Genomic DNA, 18,737 nt, shown 5'->3' on the forward strand with positions numbered 1-18,737 from the left:
AATGAAATTAATAGGCAGCAGGTTTAAAACAAATAAAAGGAAGTTCTTCTTCACACAGCACACAGTCAACTTGTGGAACTCCTTACCTGAGGAGGTTGTGAAGGCTAGGACTATAACAGCATTTAAAAGAGAACTGGATAAATTCATGGAGGTTAAGTCCATTAATGGCTATTAGCCAGGATGGGTAAGGAATGGTGTCCTTAGACTCTGTTTGTCAGAGGGTGGAGATGGATGGCAGGAGAGAGATCACTTGATCATTACCTGTTAGGTTCACTCCCTCTGGGGCACCTGGCATTGGCCACTGTCGGTAGACAGGATACTGGGCTAGATGGACCTTTGGTCTGACCCAGTATGGCCATTCTTATGTTCTTATGTATGTTCTAAAAGAGTAATTTCATTTCTTTTGTAATAGAGGGTCACGTATGAAAAAGAATGTTCATGAGTGGGTTCTCATGGCTAGGAGCTAAGGAGACTGTGTCTGAAGTCTAGCATTATAAAGGAGAGCTTCATAAGTGGGGAGGGGTATAAAGTGTAGTAGCCAATTACTGCATTTGTATTAAGTCACTTTCTTCTACTTCACCACAAAGAGGTTTAGTGGTCTGCGAAGCTGAGGGGGAATAGAGTAGCAAACTTGCACTTTGGAAGTTGGTGGTCATTAATTAATAAGCCTTGTTGTTGAAGGAATATCTTGAGCCAGAGAGGAGGGAATTCAGATTTAATTCCCAACATTTAATTTTTTTCCAGTGTTTTTATCATCTCCAAAACATTAAATAATGGTCAAGTGATAAAGCAGTGCAAATTACTTCGATTGGTTTGGCACACAGCGGATGTGAAAACTGAGTAACCTAGATGCTGAAAGGGTAAAAGGTGGTGAATCAGGAAACACAACCATTTTTATAGGTGGCACAGGTAGTGAGGTAAGATGTTTATCTGCAGAGGCAGTTTTCTCTTACCCCCTGAAGTTAGATACTTATCCTGCTGCAGTTGCATTGACATATCATTTACATTCCTTTTGCACATCCATTGAGTGCCAGATTGGTGTGAAGGAGTTCACAGAAGGGAGGGAGTTCTGGAAAAGATAATGCAGTCCCAGGCTGTATCATCTTCTTCAAGGAATTTCCATGGGGCCAGAGAAGAAAAACAGTATATATCCTTCTAGCCTCTCACCCAGGTCACCCAAACACCCCTAGCGAGAACCCAACAGGGCAGAGAGGCCTCTGCAAGGTACAGAAGAATAGGTGTATGGTATCAGGGCCCTGGCTAAGCTTCTCTTTCAAAGCGAAGAGATGTGTATGCAAAGAGTCCTTGTCATGCACACACAGATCTAGAGGGGCAACCTAGCCCACTTATTTCACCAGAATTACATAATATTTTGAACACTATGACTTATAGTGTTTGCAGATTCAGGCCCTAACATTCTAATTTGACTGGTCTGTCAGTTGTCAAGCTGAAATACTGGTAGTACAGTTAAAACCTGTAAAAGGGATCATTACAAAATATCTATCAGAGATTGTTTCTGTACCAGGTGTTACATGATTCAACAAATTATTTTTGTCATTCACACTAATATGGGTTCATACGGACAGTACAGTTCAGTGACAGAGAGGGCAGGTGGGATGCTGATATAAATAATAAAGAATTGTTAAAAACAACTTCCTGGTTTTAAAAAAAAAATCCCAGGTTTTGCTAAGTGCAAAGTATTTCTAAATACTGTAAAGGACACTGGAGTCTGGCAGCTTTGTAGTAAAAAAAAAGTAATAGTTTCACTATCTGCCTTTCTGTACTGAAAGTTGAGATTACTAATGTGCCTAATTCCGTTTTTTTAATGTTGAGAAAAAAACTTGTTTATCTTTGTTGTAGAATATTTATAGATTTATCTGGACTTAAACATCCTGTCATTCTTCCTGATGCCTGACCTCTGAAGCATAACTTTTGAGACAAAATTTCTCTGCCTGCTTTCTTTGTAACTGCTAGCAGGCTAAAAATAACAGGGTATTAAAAGAGTGTTTTAGACCTTCAGGTTTTCCATGAGTATATAACTGTTATAGTTATCATTTATTATATGTGGTACAGGTAGTGACACCTCAAGTAAAGGTTACCTTACACTTTCCATTAAAAGACTGTGTTTTCAGTTGCTTATAATTTTGCCAAATTTTTACCATTCAGGATGAAATTTTCCATGCCAGGTGTCTGCCTCAGGCTGAATTTGTTGTGAAAGTTTTAGCAAAAGTGTTTCAGCCATTTCTGAGAATGAAATTAGGGAAAATATGTTGTTTTGCTCATATTAACAAATGAACTGAATTATTTTTTTAGATGCTGTAGCCCCTCCATGCTATGGAACAGGGACTTGAAATTTAGCTGTAGGTGTGGACTCTCTGCTAGGGATGGTGCCTTTTGCTGTTCCCAAGAAAAACCATCCAAATTTGGCCAAGATATGGACCCCTGAAAAAATTCAGTTTGCACATACTCAATAGAGACTTAGGGTTTTGCTGCTAAATTCTGAGAAGATTCTGTGTGCACTGAGCATGCTTCAGCCCCTCACAGCTCCTATGTGCAAACCATCCCCATAGATCAACTTAGCATGCTTCAATGGTCAGCCTAAGGCTGCAGGGGCTAAGCAGGACTTTTCCTGCAATGGTACTCTGGATCAATGTGGTCCTGGGCACCAGAACTGAGAGCAGGGAAATTGTCTCTCCAGTCCTTTCAGTGCCCCCCTTGTTGTCACCCAAGCAATGAGGAGGAACCAACCTGATTTAGAATGCAGAGGGGTGAAGAATGGGAGGATGTGGACATGAGGAAAGGGGCTTCCAGAAGTTAGAGAATGGGAAGAAGCAGAGGGGGAGGGATGGCAGTAACCGTAAGCAAGGAGGAGCAGTAGGAGACAGGAGAAAGTGGGGGACAGGAGCAGGTGGGGTTGGACAGGAGCAAAAGGGGAGGGTGGGGAGGAGTCTGGGGGGTATATAGACAATGAGTGTGGGGAAGAGGGCAGGAGCAGAAGGGAAGGGAGCAAGAATCAGGGGGCATTGGGGCGGAGGACAGAGGTGTCTGTAACTACCAGATTACATTCCACTCCAGAATCTGGAATTGAACCCAGGAGTCCTGAGTCTCTACCTTCCTTTACTATTAGCAAATAGCTGTGAAACCCTCTGGCAACAGTGTGTGTCTCATCCCTATTACTGCCTGATCCACATAGGGTGACCAGATGTCCCGATTTTATAGGGACAGTCCCGATATTTGGGGCTTTTTCCTATATAGGCTCCTATTACCCCCCCACCCCATCCCGATTTTTCACACTTGCTATCTGGTCACCCTAGATCCACATAGCAGTGGTCCCCCAAACTACTACTACCAGTTGCTCTGTTAGCTCAAGTGGTAGAGATCTGTGCAGTGAACTTAAAGATCCAAACCTTTGATGCTAATTACAAAGATCCAAACCTGCTGATGACCCAAGAGGGGGATCAAAATAGTTCCATATGACAGAATTTCAGTTTTTCTTTTGTTTGTTTGTTTTAAATTGGGAAATTACATGTCGGTACATTAAGGTTGGTAGTCAACCACACAAAAGTTAGGAAATTCATACCTGAGGTTGCCCATGCAACCTTAATTTGGTCCCCTTGTGCATATGCATAACATAATATTTAATTATATGATAAAACAATTTTTTTTTTACTGGACCCCTGTCTCTGTCAGTGCACAGGATGCATCGTACTCTGGGAATGAATCAGGGTTGTACAACAAATGAGACTTGGTATGAGCCCTGCATCATTTTTTGTAGAAGTTGGAAGGTGTGTAGTGAATGAGGCAGGGAACAGCAGGAAGAGAAGGGATAGTTTGATGGTTAAGGAAATTTAATTACACCCTGGAGAACTGGATTCTGTCCCTGCCTCTGCCACAAAGTTTCTATGCTAGACAAGCCCCTTAAATCAGAACGTTTACAGTTGGCCACTAATTGTGTGTTCCTCATTTTCTGGGTGCCAAATGTGAGACATTTGGGGCCAGATTTGCAGAAGTGCTGAGCACTCATAACCGCACCTGGAGTCTGTAGGCACTGTCTTTTGAATATATGTGTTATAAAAATGTTAAGCACTATGGAAAATTAATGCCTAATTGTTTCAGGCAATTGTTGCCCTAATTTTGGGCAACCAAAATTAGTGGACACTTGAGAATTCAAAAATGCCAGCCTTGCTCTGAGACTTTTAGGGATGTTTATGAAAAAAATTAGGGAACTTTCTTGGACCAGTGGCAAGTGCCAAAGGTGCAAAGCCAAATACAGATAGGAGTCTGGGGTAGGTGCCTTGAAAGGCTGCAATGCATTTTAGAGGCACTTCTGTGCATATCACAGTAATAACAAAAGTGATACAAGCTGAAGTAACTTTTTACTTAGTAACATCAATAGCGATGACCAGGTCCAACCATGGTATTGGCCACCCCTTTGCAAGCACCATACAGGTTGCTTGCTTGGCCTTTCACAGGATTATCTTGTCTGGATTTCTCAAGTGGCAGGGTTGACCGAGTATGTCCACTTTGGTGATCATCAGTGATTCCAAACCTTTATCACCAAGATTTGGTCTGAGCTCAGTTGGTTTCTTGCGCACGAGAGAAAATACTCTTTCTGAGTCAGAGTTCCTGTTAGGTATTGGAAGGGTTACTTTCATTATCCAGGCCAGAACATCATAGTGTCCATTATCTGCAATATGGTATGCTGCTGTTTATCACAACTGATGCACATCAGAACAGATGATGGCATGTTATCAACCTGGTACCGAGCAAACTGCTCCTGCTTTGTGTCTTGCTGTAATTGATCCTTCAGCAGAGGTGGAAGCTGCTGCACGAAGAATGCAGTATCATTGTATGTAGCCGTCATCCTGAATTCACCGTTAGCTACTTCTGCATGTTGTAGTATAGGATCAAGCAGTGGCAGTTTCTGCGCTATGTATGTGTCCACCTCTCGGTATTACCGATGAACTCACTAGAAGAATGGCTCCAAGGCTCTGTCTGTTAGCCTCACGGTGTTCTCTGAAGGCGAAGCAGGACTTGATGACTGCTGAGAGTATGAGTTGTCTCTGATAAAATCATGTGTCATAATATCCTTGCCATCCTTCTGATTACAAGTGAGGTTGTAGTCTACTTCACTTTGCTTCTACAATCACTAATGGCTTGGTAATTTGACAAGAAGTTCTTTCAGAAGACTGAACAGCTGTTGTCTTGGTATCTGAATCAGAGATTCCTCTTTTTGCATTTGATGTGTTTAGTTTGTCAAAGATCAGGATCCTGTAGTCGAAAAATAGGCAATAAAGTTTGTGAAAAAATAAATGTGTCTTATATCATCACAAAAACTTTCAATGCCAAGTTCTGCAGTTTGTTTTGGCACAGTGATGGCGTCCAATGTCAGTTTAGTTAATTTGTCATGTTTGGCATCAGCAACCTTCTCGGTAAGCTTGCTATTGTGATGATCTTTTTGGATGATCCTTGTTTTGCTGTGACGGTTTTGACATTGATGACTGGCTGTTGGTGGCGGCTACACCTGATTGGTTTTTGCTGATGTTGCTGATCTCTGCTCTGCATGATTTTCAATAGATTGTCACTTATAGTCTGGTCTTGTTGGCATGTCACCTTAGCACACAACTTATTGGCACCGGTGTCAGTTTTATGTTGCTGCAAAGGAGGACGGTGCAGATTGACAGGCATAGATTTGCACTTGGTGCTGCATGAATGAACTTCTTTGGACTTAGCTGCTTCAGCCGGAAGAATGTGGTCAGTAGTTCTTACTGCTGGATGAGCTGAGTCAGACATAGGCCAAGTGACAGCCGGTGTGTGCTTGTGTGCTTCAGTATCTTATGGACTTCTACGTAGGACAGCTTCAGACAAAATGAGCTCCCAGTGATGCTTGGTGCTCTTGTCAACATAATAGTAGATATCAATCAGTTCATCTGTGGTGGCAGGGGGGGACTTCACACTTATCTCAGCCATGATGTGCACCAGGTGATATGGGCAACCCACAAGAAAAACAGACGATGTTGCTCTCAAGTAAATGCTGCAATACCCTTGTGCAAGACCATCATGACAGAAGCAGTGTCACTTCCAAAAGTCAAACTGTTTAACACAGGAATTTTCCTGGCCTCCATATTTTAATTCAAAAGCTTTAATTCCCAACCTGTACAGCAACAAGGTGATCACTTTACCTTTGCTGTCATCAAAATGTTGAATAATGAGTGGGAGCAGTTTGTTGATGTCTGCATCATTACTGCCATCAGTGGCTAGAATAAACGAGGAATGATGCATGCTTTCTGCTAGGCAGTTCACACCGTCATTTGCCATCTCTTTGATAATTGCTGTCATCTTTATGCACACCTAGGCATATTTCTTGGTGACTTCTGAGTCAGGAAAAGCAGTTTTCCGCAGCTTTTTATTAATAATATTCCATTTGGTTCAGGGTTTGAATGATGTGTGGTAAATAATGCCTGGAGCCACACACTGAATGAGAAAGATAAAAATATTTTGAATAACTACTTATTCATTGAATGAGGCAAGGGTTCTGTAGAGAAAATACTATGTGATCTATGTGATACTGTGTAATTAAAGATTGTGTCATGACGCATATGAACAAAGGGGCTGAATTAAGACTGCACAGGCACCCTTGGCATTTCATAACTTTTGAATGTTTGACTTTGCAAACTTAAAATTCTTTTAACAAAGTTACATCACAAAAACTATGTATTATTTTGATGACTATAACACCTAGAGACTCCAAATAGATCAGGTACCGCCACTTTGGTGGGTGCTGCACAGATACACATTAAAATAGTTCCTGGTTTAAAGCATTTTAATTAGTGAGCTGGATAAACCAAGCCTGCTCAGATACATGGTAATGAATGACACATGCACACCATGATGTAGTGGGAAGTGCTGAAAGCTCTTCAGCTGCTAGTTCCTATAGGCCAGGGTGGGCAAACTACGGCCCTTCAGGGCTTTGGATGCGGCCCGTGGGATTGCCCCTTGTGGCCCCGTGGGCCCTGTGCCGCTCTCAGAAGCGGCCGGCATCAAGTCCCTGTGGCCCCCGGGTGGGGGGGGCAGAGGGCTCCGTGCGTTGCCCTTGCCTCTAGGCACCGCCCCCCGCAGCTCCCATTGGCTGGGAACAGGGAACCACGGCCAATGGGAGCTTCGGGGGAGATACCTGGAGGTGCGGCAAGGGCAGTGCACGTGGAGCCCTCTGTCCCCCTCCCCCAGGGGCCGCAGCGCTTCCTGGAGCGGCGCGGGACAGGGCAGGCATGCAGGAAGCCTGCCCTGGCCCCAGTGTGCAACGCTGCCACCCCAGAGCCGCTTTAGGTAAGCGGCGCCGGGCCAGAGCCCGAACCCATCCTGCACCCCATCCCCCAACTCCCTGCCCTAAGCCCCCTGCCTGCACCTCGCACCCCTCCTGCACCCCAACTCCCTGCCCTGAGCCTCCTCATACATCCCGCACCCCTCCTGCACCCCAATCCCCTGCCCTGTGCTCCCTCGTATACCCCGCACCCCTCCTCTGCCCCAATCCCTTGCCCTGAGCCCCTTCCTGCACACCGCACCCCCTCCCACACTCCGCACTCCCTCCCGCACCCCAAGCCCCTGTCCCAGCCCTGCATACGATTTCCCCACCCAGATGTGGCCCTCGGCCCAAAAAGTTTGCCCACCCCTGCTATAGGCTATAGGACTCTATGAGCTAAACACAGAACTAAATCTCTGCCCCTCCCAGAATGACATGTGGCCCAATTCTTTCTCTTCAGTTCATAATAGGGTTGAGGATACTGCAGGTTTATATGTATATACTCTCAGGTCTATAAGAGATATTTCTTAAACTACTTGTACTGAGGCTAGATTCTAGTCTTACTTTTACATCAGTTTTACACTTGTGTAATTCTGTTAACTACTCACAATTTACTGTAGTAGTAGAATTAAGCCCAGAGACTCTTTTTTTCTAGAGTGACCCTCCTGGTATATAGTTCTGCTGTAAGGAGACAACTTCCAAAAAAGCATAAATATATATTCTTGCTTTGGAGAGCTGAAGTCTTGGAAATTAGTGTCTTTGAGTTTATTGAACAAATGTCTTACAGAATGCTATAGAATAAAGTAAAACTTTGAAGTTTTGTTTCACTGTGAGCTTGTCTACACCAACACTTAGTTCATGGCAAACTGGGATGTAAATCTATTCTGTACTAGCCCACCACACACAAAGTATCCCTGTGAACCCTGCTGCCACACACTAAAAGGCCTAGTGTATTTCAATCTATTAACGTTTCAAAGTGGGGTAGATTTACATTTCAATTTGCTGTGAATGATATGTTCATGTAGACAAGCCCTTAGATTACAGTATCATAAAACTACAGGTGTTTAACCTACAGAGTTTTGCATCTGTTCTGTTCACTGATTGTAAAAATATTCAGATGGACACTACCTAGACTGTAATTGCTCTGTGCATCTTTGCTTTCTTTATAGTAGTTTGAATCAAATTATTTAAAGCAAAGAACCTTAAATTTTATATTCTTCAACACAGCTGGCTATGAAAAAAGTCATGTGACCTAAAGAGTACATGATTACAGACTCATAGACTTTAAGGCCACCAGGGACCACCATGGTCCTCTAGTCTGACCTTCTGTGCATCACAAGCCACAGAACCTCAGTCACTCCTGCAACAGGCACATAATCTCTGGTGTTGCAACCCTACAGCACATTTCTCTTTTGCTCTACAATGGATCACATATGGGATTTTTGCTTGTTCTTTTTAAACAGAAAAAATACAGAAAGGGATCTGTTGATATTGCAAAAATCAAGTGTGTTGAAATTGTGAAGAATGATGGTGCCATTATTCCCTGTCAAAATAAATATCCATTTCAGGTAAGTTCATTTGGTTTATTTAAAATGTAATAATCTGTTTTTCAACATAGCTCTGTTATTTTATATTTGTTATTTATCTTGTAGTTTGCTTCCGATGACTTTAATGAAGTTTCTTCAGATACTGGGCCTGATTTCTCTTACTTACACCTGTTCTAAATAATTTCAGTGTAGCTAACCCAATTGACACTAGTGTCAGGGAGAATCAGGTCCATTTAGGTTTTTAAATTGAACATATGTTTTGGAATAATTCAAAAAGTTTGTTTACTTCATTTAATTTCACAATGGAAGGAAAGGGCTCAGAAGGGAAAAGGAAAAGTTTAAACAAATTATTTTGGGTCAGATTCTCTTTCATTTGCAACAGTGTAAATCCTAGTGAAGTATTAGAGGGGTAGCCATGTTAGTCTGTATCCACAAAAACAACGAGGAGTCTGGTGGCACTTTAAAGACTAACAGATTTATTTGAGCATAAGTTTTCGTGGGTAAAAACCCACTTCTTCAGCTTATGCCCAAATAAATCTGTTAGTCTTTAAGGTGCCACCGGACTCCTCGTTGTTTTAATCCTAGTGAAATTACTCTGGATTTTAACTGGTATAATTGAGAATCTGGCCTCTTCTGCCTAACAGTAATGCTTACTTTTTACCAGTGAAAGCAAGAAAGATAAAAAATGCCAATGCAGATGAAGAAGACAGTGCAAGAAGTTATCTAGGGCAATATGGAATCATAAGAAGTTGTAAAGTGACATGTACAGATGGACATTTGATTACAATACAACACTAGTTAATTTTTTTTTAAAGAAAACTCAAGGGTGAAGAATAAACAAAAGAAATGGCCAAGCAAATGGTTAAAGAAAGACTGTGACTATAACATATAATTTTAAATTCCTTATTTGTCCGATCAACAGCAATTTAGATTATTAAAAGTGAAAGAATTTTTAAGTCTAATTTTTCACCATTTATGCTTTTTGCATTTTACTTATTTTGGATGATGAATACAGATTTGTTAGTTTTGCTGAGCCTATTAGCCAAGAAATATTTGTTTTACACTAGATGGTATTTACTAAGAATCAAGTTTAAAATTATTGCCATATAAATGTTATTTATATTTCATTTGATTTATTTTCAGATTGTATATGATGCTAATACACTTTACATTTTTGCGCCCAGTGCACACAGCAGGGATCAGTGGGTGAGGAATCTTAAAGAAGGTAAAGACAACTTCTTAAGGTTAATATGTGAAGCCTTTAAGAGGCAAGGCAATTGCTTGAACTAGAAAAAATGAAGCACAAACTTGTATGCTCTTTGTTTAATGGCCTATATATGTATTGGGACAGATTCTGCATTGGTTTATATCATACACTCAGGGGTGAAAGTAACTTAAAGGACTTACCGGTACGCCAGAGTCCTGAACTGTGGGGGGGGCCCTCAACTGGAAGGGGCGTGGCCTCAACTGGAAGGAGCGGGACCTTTAGAGCCCCGGGCCCTTTAAATCGAGATTTAAAGGGCCCTGGGCTCCAGCTGCAGTAGTGGTGGCTGGGAGCCCCGGACCCTTTAAATCACTGCTGGAGCTACCAGCTGCAGAGGCGGCTGGGAGCCCCGGGGCTTGGGAACCATTTAAATCGCTGCCTGAGCCCTGCTGCCGGAGCCCTGGGGTAGCAGCAGCGGCCGGGGGCTCGGGCAGTGATTTAAAAGGCCAGTGGCTCCCACCGCAGCGGAGCCCCGGGCCCTTTAAATTGCTGAAGGAGCCCCAGGGGTCCCGGCTGCCACCCCTACCCTGGGGCTCCAGCAGAGGGGCTCGGGCGGCGATTTAAAGGGCCCGGGGCTCTGGCCGCCACTACCGCCCCGGGCCCTTTAAATTGCCGCCGGCTCCGGCAGCAGGGCTCTGGCAGCGATTTAAAGGGGTGGTAGCGGCGGCCGGAGCCCCGGGCCCTTTAAATCGCCACCTGAGCCCTGCTGCCGGAGGCCTGGGGTAGTGTCGGCGGGGCTCCGGGAGTGATTTAACAGCCAGGGCCTCCCAGCCGCCACTACCGCAGCGGGGTCCCGGGCCCTTTAAATCACTGCCAGAGCCCTGGGGATCCCGGCCACCTCTGCTACCCGGGGGCTCCGGCAGCGGGGCTCTGGCTGCAATTTAAAGGGCCTGGGGCTCCAGCCACTGCTGGGAGCCCAGGCCCTTTAAATTGCCGCCTGGGGAAGCTGGGCCAGTACGCCATGCCGGGGCGTACCGGCTTACTTTCACCTCTGCATACACTACAACATTCTGCTTCAATCATGCCTCTGTAAATATGAAGTAACCTCAATGACATCACTGGAATTATTCTTGATTCGCACCGTCGTAATTGAAAGCAGAATTTGACCCTATGATGTTGCACAAGCTATAAGTCATCTTATCCATGTAGTTAATGTCACTGATCATGTACAGAAAATATAAATATTTATAAATGTAAAATATTATGAGCCTTATTCTCCTCTCACTTACGCTGATTTTACACCAGTGTAACTCCATTAACTTTAATAGTTACTCCTGATTTACATAAGAATAGCCATACTGGGTCAGATCAGTGGTCCATCTGGACCAGTATCCTGTCTTCCAGCAGTGGCTGGTGCAAGATGCTTGAGAGGGAATGAATAGAACAGGGCACTAAACTTACACTTGTGTGAGGAGAAAATGATCAGGCCCTGTGTACTCAACAGTTTTGATAGCTGATTTCCATAGGAAATTCGGTCACCTTCAAATGTAACCAGTTATTGTCATTTTTCAAGGAAAAACTTGTGTTTCATGCCTTTGGTGAAAGCTATAATCTTGTGCTGTTCAGGAAAGTTGGACTCAATGGCAATATTTCATACATTTGCCTTTTTAAAATTCTTTAAATTATCCTTATGTTATTAATAATATTAAGGTCAACTGACTAAAACTGTGGTTCTCAACCTTTTTGGGCTCAGGATCCATTTATAAACCTTGATGGCCTGTCACAACCCAGTAAATGGCTTTAGTGCAAAAAAATCTGATTTATTAAATATTTCTTAGCCACAATATACAATGCACATTAAAATAATACTAGTATTAACATAATTTAATACCAAACAAGTACACCATGGCAGCTCCTGTGACTCATGTCCTGTGGGCTGGCTGGGCTTGGCTCCCTGCTCCGGGTGTTGTGACCTCCAGGGTTGTGGCTTAGCTCAGATTTGGCCCCACCCCGAATGGGGGGCCAGCCAGGTCAAGTGTGAGTGGCACTGCAACCTGGCGCATGGGGTCCCAACACCACTCACTGAAATTTGACCCCGCTGGTCTCCCATCATCATGACAAGGGGCGACTAGGATAAATCTGAGAGGACCTGCAACCCTGTGCACCAGGTCCCAGTGCCGGGAGCGGGGAGCTGAACCCAGCCAGACTTGCAGGATCAGATTCACAGGAACTGCCACTGAATGGTGAGTGCGAGTTCTGCAATCACCTCCCCTACATGTCCCCAGGACTTTCCATCCTCGGGGGCAGGATCCCCCCCCACCCCAGGCTTCCTATGTGACCCTTTGACACATTCTGGCAACCTAAATTTGGTTCACAAGAAACCCTGGTTCATTTGAGAAACCCTGGACTAAGACTTGCAAATGTACCCCCTTAGTAATATTACAGTCTATTATCTGTAGGGCCTTACCGAATTCACGGTCCATTTTGGTAAATTTCGTGGTCATAGGATTGTAAAAATAATCAATTTCATGGTTTCAGATGTTTACATCTGAAATTTCACAGTGTTATAACTGTGGGGGTCCCAATCCAAAAGGGGACCGTGGGTGGGTGTGTTGCAAAGCTATTGTAGGGGGGTCATGGGATTGCCACCCTTACTTCTGTGCTGCTGCTGGCAGGGGTGCTGCCATCAGTGCAGGGCGCCAAGCTCTAAAGTCAGTGCCACCGCCAGCAGCAGTGCAAAAGTGAGGATCACTCACCAGGTATGAGGGGATTGGTTACCATATGCCCAGGTTTTCCCAGCAGCGTCTCCACCCAGGTCAGGGGCTGACAACCACCCTCACTTCTGCGCTGCCTTCAAAGCTGGGCTCCCATCCAGCAGCCCTGGAGCTTCCTGCAACGGGAGAGGTTCCCAAAGATGGGTCTGACCTGGCTCCAGGAGCAGCCTCTGTAGGGAAACAGGAAATCCCGTCCCTCCCCAGCCTGGGCTGGGACTAGCAGCTGTAGCTCATCCCATGGTAGAAGCCCCCGGTTGGGGTACACTCAGCCCTGCTCCTCCCCTACAATAGCCAGATTGCATGAAGGAGATCAGATTTCATGATCGTGACACATTTTTCATGGCTGTGAATTTGGTATGGCCATAATTATTTGTTTTGAGGTAGCGCCCGGGACAGATCAGGACCTTGTTGTGCTACATTCTGTACAAACACAGAACAAAAAGATAGCTTGTAAAGTCCGTGGGGGCAGAAATTAAGAATACCTTATGCTACAATCCTGTCATTTATCACAAGCTAAGAAGGGTCAGAACATGTAAGTGTTCTAATAAACAGCTACTGTAGGAAGTGCTATTTGTGATTCAATGGATAGCATTCTTATCTCTGAATCACACTGAACCAATTCTTCAATAAGATATTAGGAAGCACAGTGCTACTGTAGGTGCTGTCTTTTGGATGATCTGTAAAACTGAAGTTTTGACCACTTGTGATCATTAAAGATCTCACAGCTACTTTTTGCAAGAAAAGGATTTGGTAACGTTGGTAGGTTGGCCCACTTTCTATCTTTGGCAATTACATCTTGCCTATCCAAATTTCTCCTTGCAGTCTCACTGATATTATGCGTAATTTCCGGTCCTAAATTTTGTTTAGCATTTCTGTGCACTATTTAACAGTTGCTTCTTTCATCCAGCAGCAGACAAGTTTGGTGATAGGTGATATGATCCATACGAGTAGTTTGGATATCAGTTTAAACTGCTAAGGCGCTTTGAGACCTTTTACGAGCTTGTGCAAATGACGAGAGAGAGAGAGAGGAAAAACAAACAAACCTACGAGCACAGGGACGCACAAGCATGAGAATGACTCCACAGTCTGGTGGTTAGCGCACTCAACCAGGTGTGAGACCCAGGATCCAGTCCCCCTGCTCCAGACATTCTAATTATTTATCCAGAGTGCAACAGCTTCAACTGGAGAGATTAATGAAGTCTCTCATCAGAATATCCTGTAGCCAAATGGTTAAAGCACTCCCCTTAGAGATGGCAAATCCTTTTCTTCCCACCCACTCCCCTCAGGTGGAGCATGGACTTGAACCAGGGGTCTCCCATATCCCAGGTGAGAACCTTAACCACTGGGCTAAAAGATATGAAGGAGGTCTTCCACTCCCCCAGCTGTTTTATCTGAACTCACCTGAGGGGACCAATCCAGCAGGTGGCTTCTCAAACATATACTGGATTGGACCCCATATGTGACTTGGGTGGCCAAACGAAAAGCCTATCTTCCCCTGGTTTGTAAATCACTCTTGGACACAGGCAGGGAGAACGGTGCCTGAATACCTAGTGGGAGGCAGCAGTGTGTATGCCCAGAGGCAGAAACATAGGTGCCTAGGGAACTTTTACTGCAAAAACTTAGGCAGCAAGTGAGTTTGGGTGCCTACAGGGTTTGGCAGGTGGTTTTGTGCATCACAGTGGTGCCAAAACCAGGTCTTAGGCACCTAAAATAGGGAATTAGGTTCCCAGCTCCTTTTGTGCTTTCAGGTCTATGTCATTCCATGCACTATAATCACAATTACTGCAGGCACAGTAAAACATATGGCTATCTAGGAGTTTGTCTAAAAGGCCTGATGAAAAAATCAGCTTCTGCAGAATGTTGTCAGAGAGGCCATCACTGCTGTGCACCAATTGCCCTGTGTCCCTGTCAAAGCAGACATGAGTTGGAATATTACATTAGTAATATTATGTATTGCTATATTTTTAAAGGTAAACAGAGCTATTGATGGCACAGGTTAACTATGTTCAGACTTAAGTCTATAAAGTAGGTTCCTATGAGAGCAGCTCACATTACATCATGTTTGGCCTTTCTTCTGGGCTGTTTGCTGGCTGTACATTTCTGAAACTGAACCCCTCAGATTCAGAGCTTTGAAAAAACTATAGGCAGCAATACTTTGCTAATTAGATAATGCACTCAGTGGCATTACCACTGTGTCACATGTCAGGAAATCTTGAGATAGGCAATGCTGTTACTTTGGTGCTCTTCATAATAAAGGTACCCTAAAATGCTGGACTCTTTCACCTAGCTCCATTAAAGTGAATTGTTAAACAATACTCTGGGTGCCCAAAAGCATTCTTGTGGAGAAGTCATCCTGTAGTTTGATGAAATTATCACCTACATTATGACTGTATGATACCCATATTAACTTGTAATGAATCTCTCAAGAGTAGTAATATTGCAATAAGTACCAGAAGTAGTATTGATTATGCCCTTATGTTAAGAGTTATAGTATTTATGAATTAATAACATGAAATTATTTTTATTAGAGCTCATACTATTTACCATTTACTTTTTATAGAAATAAAGAAAAATAGTAATATAATGGTAAAGTATCATCCTAAATTCTGGACAGAAGGAATTTATCAATGTTGCAGACAAACAGAAAAATTAGCACCTGGCTGTGAAAAATACAATCTTTTTGAAAACAGTAAGTACATAGGAAAAACATATCTCATAATTTTAACTTGATTTTGTCTATATACTTATATGACCCTTATCTGAGCACCTTCCTTAAACAAATCTAATAAATCATGAGTGAACAGTGTAACATTGTTGCAAAAAAAGCAAACATTATTCTGGGATGTATTAGCAGAAGTGTTGTAAGCAAGACATGAGACTTCTGGTCTGCTCCAGGGCTGCCCAGAGGATTCAGGGGGCCTGGGGCAAAGCAATTTCGGGGGTCCCTTCCATAAAAAAAAGTTGCAATACTATAGAATACTATATTCTTGTGGGGGCCCCTGTGGGTGGCCCTGGTCTACTCCACGCTGATTAGGCCTCAACTGGAGTATTGTGCCCAGTTCTGGGTGCCACATTTCAGGAAAGATGTGGACAAAGTCCACTTTAATTGGAGAAAGTCCAGAGAAGAGCAACAAAAATGATTAAAAGTCTAGAAAATGTGACCCGTGAGGGAAGACTGAAAAAATTGGGTTTGTTTAGTCTGGAGAAGAGAAGACTGAAAGGAAACGTGATCACAGTTTTCAAGTACATAAAAGGTTGTTACAAGGAGGAGGGAGAAAAATTGTTCTCCTTAACTTCAGAGGATATGACAAGAAGCAATGGGCTTAAAATGCAGCAAGGGGGTTTAGGTTGGACATTAAGAAAAACTTCCTAACTGTCAGGGTGGCTAAGCACTGGAATCTCCATCGCAGATTTTTAAGAGCAGGTTAGACAAACACCTGCCAGGGATGGTCTAGATAATACTTAGTCCTGCCATGAGTGCAGGGGACTGGACTAGATGACCTCTTGAGGTCCCTTCCAGTCCTACGATTCTATGAGCCTGGTATTTTTATCACTTATAACAGTGTAAATGAAGAATAACTGTTGGAGTCAGTATAATTACACCAGTGTAAAAATGATAGAAGAAGAGAATCAGGACCAATATATGTAGGGAAATAGGACAAAATTTCCATAAATGTGTACACTAGACTTTGTGTGTCCAAACCCAAATTATGCCTAGCTGAACTCTGATTTCCATATACATGTTGCTGTTTGCACATGTAAATCATGGGTTTTGAATGCACAACAGTGTAGATGCAAACTGGCCCTAACTATAGTAAATACTACATCTATATGTATAGGATTAATTTAGACCCTGATTCAGGAAAGCATCCATATTAAGGAAAGCACTTAAGCACGTGCTTAAGTCCAACTGAAGTCAGTGGACTTATTAGGCCTTACATGGCAACAGTGAGGCCTGTTTAGAAATGTTTAAGGCCTGATTCATAAATTATGATTATTTATTATTTGTACTGTGGCACCAAAAGGCCCCAATCAGGATCATGGTCAGCCTGATTCTGCTAGGCACTATACAAACAGGAAGATAGTAATCCCTGCCCTGACATATGTACAGTGGAGTCCTCCAAGCTAAATAGGACTTGAGTTTTTACTGTAAAAAACAAACAGAAAAAAATGCCTCTTTTTGGGTGAAAGAGCAGCGACAGCGAACAGACATAAATCTTTTCAAGCCTTCTCTCTATATCATAAATACACAAAAAAGGGCTCAAGCACAGAGTTTTCCCCATGCCTCTGAGTATCTCCTGAGGTCATCAGGAGGGAGATCATCTCCTATTCACCACATACGCTGTGCAGGCAGGAAATTTCTTTTAAATTTAATTTTGAATATCCTTTTGGTGGGTTTTAGGCTTTTAAAAAGAAATTCCTTTTAGTTTTTATCTTCAAATTACTGCTATATACTCACAATTTTAACGTCAACTTAATGATTTTTTTCTGAGATGGACTTTACATGTTCTGTGGATAGATATAGAATTCAGTCTTTAGGTCTGCCAGGCATGCACTTTTCCATTAAGTTCAATTTACCGGTACATTTTGACTTACCAAGTATGGGTTTACAGAGCTTTTTATCAGAGCTGTTTTTGTTTTCTATGAGTTAAAAGTTTGTACTAATTGGAGGGTTGGTTAAGATGTTAAAAATCTTGTCGGAATTTTAAAATCTTTTATATTATTGTTTATCAGTATATTTATAAATGTAACATAGTTACTTCTACTGCATTGCTTTTAGGCATAAGGAAATCACCTTCTCCAATACCAGATAAAAATAAGGTAGGTGGAATCTTCAGAACATTGTGTAGTTCACTGCAATTGACTGAGAAGGGTTTTGTATACACTATTTAGGCTCACTATAATATGTTTCTTTCAAGGATTAGGGTCCAATCTTGCAAGCACTGCCAGGCATAGAGCCTGATCCAGCTCAAACTGACATTAATGGACTTTCTATTAATTACAGTGGGATTTGGATTGGCCCATAGTGATTATTACTTTGAGTAGCCCTATTGACTTGAATTAGAGTACTCACCATAGTAGGCATTATGGTTGGTGATAAATGTTTATAAGATTGCGCCTTTTTATAGTTAATCTATGATTTAAAAAAATAAGCCAGTATGTAAAATGCTTAACAAATTTTCCTAAACTGTTCAATACCATACGTGTAAAGAGAACCCTCTTTTATAACAGGACACCTACTTATTCAGCTGTCTGTTAATAAATAGGGAATTGCGCACTTTGTTGTTTCTTTAGGCTGAGTTTATTGCACATACCAGGGGATCCTTGCATCGCTCCATTCTCCCCCATGAGATCCCAGTGTGCCACCCACTCATCCCCACTATTTCAGGGGCTTGCTGCAAGCCCCACCCCTTCCCTCATGCCAGGGACTCTGCATTACACACACCCCATTCCTCCTTTCTCCCCATGCCACAGCTTCTATGTACCATCCATTCCCTTTTCCCCCCATGCCAGGAGTTCTGTGTGTACCCCATTCCCCCATACCAGGGTCCTCCATTCTCCCCCCCATCCCATGCCAGGGGCTTGATGTGCATCTCTTTCTCTCCCTGCCAGAGTCCTTCAATCTTTTCCTGCCAAGGGCTCAGTATCCCCCCATTTCCTCTCTCCTTATACCAGGGTCCCCTATTTCCCCCTTCTACCCTTGCCCCCATCTTTCTTTCCTTTCATGCCAGGAGCTCTGTATGCTCCCTCTTTCCTCATGCCCCTGCATTCCCATCATGATAGTGGTTGGGTGGCCCCCATTTCCCCCTCACCCAATGCCAGGATCTCCCCTAATCCTTCTTTCTCCACCATTATTTTTTCTCTTCTTTCTGTGTGGAAGAGAAGTCACTGGGGAACCTGGGGTGGCAACA

At 43.1% G+C, this 18,737-nt stretch overlaps 1 protein-coding gene across 1 annotated transcript in view; it reads left to right on the forward strand.

The window, feature by feature from the left end:
* Nucleotides 1–18,737, forward strand: part of TEC (tec protein tyrosine kinase) — an 81,926-nt gene that overhangs the window by 42,877 nt on the left and 20,312 nt on the right. Inside the window, exons 3-6 of the mRNA XM_065404565.1 lie at nucleotides 8,764–8,868; nucleotides 9,991–10,072; nucleotides 15,386–15,514; nucleotides 17,606–17,646. Of these exons, the coding sequence (XP_065260637.1) occupies nucleotides 8,764–8,868; nucleotides 9,991–10,072; nucleotides 15,386–15,514; nucleotides 17,606–17,646 (357 nt within the window). The remainder of the gene's footprint in view (nucleotides 1–8,763; nucleotides 8,869–9,990; nucleotides 10,073–15,385; nucleotides 15,515–17,605; nucleotides 17,647–18,737) is intronic.

This window comes from Emys orbicularis, chromosome 5 (genome assembly GCF_028017835.1).
Source record: "Emys orbicularis isolate rEmyOrb1 chromosome 5, rEmyOrb1.hap1, whole genome shotgun sequence".
Lineage (NCBI taxonomy): Eukaryota > Metazoa > Chordata > Testudines > Emydidae > Emys > Emys orbicularis.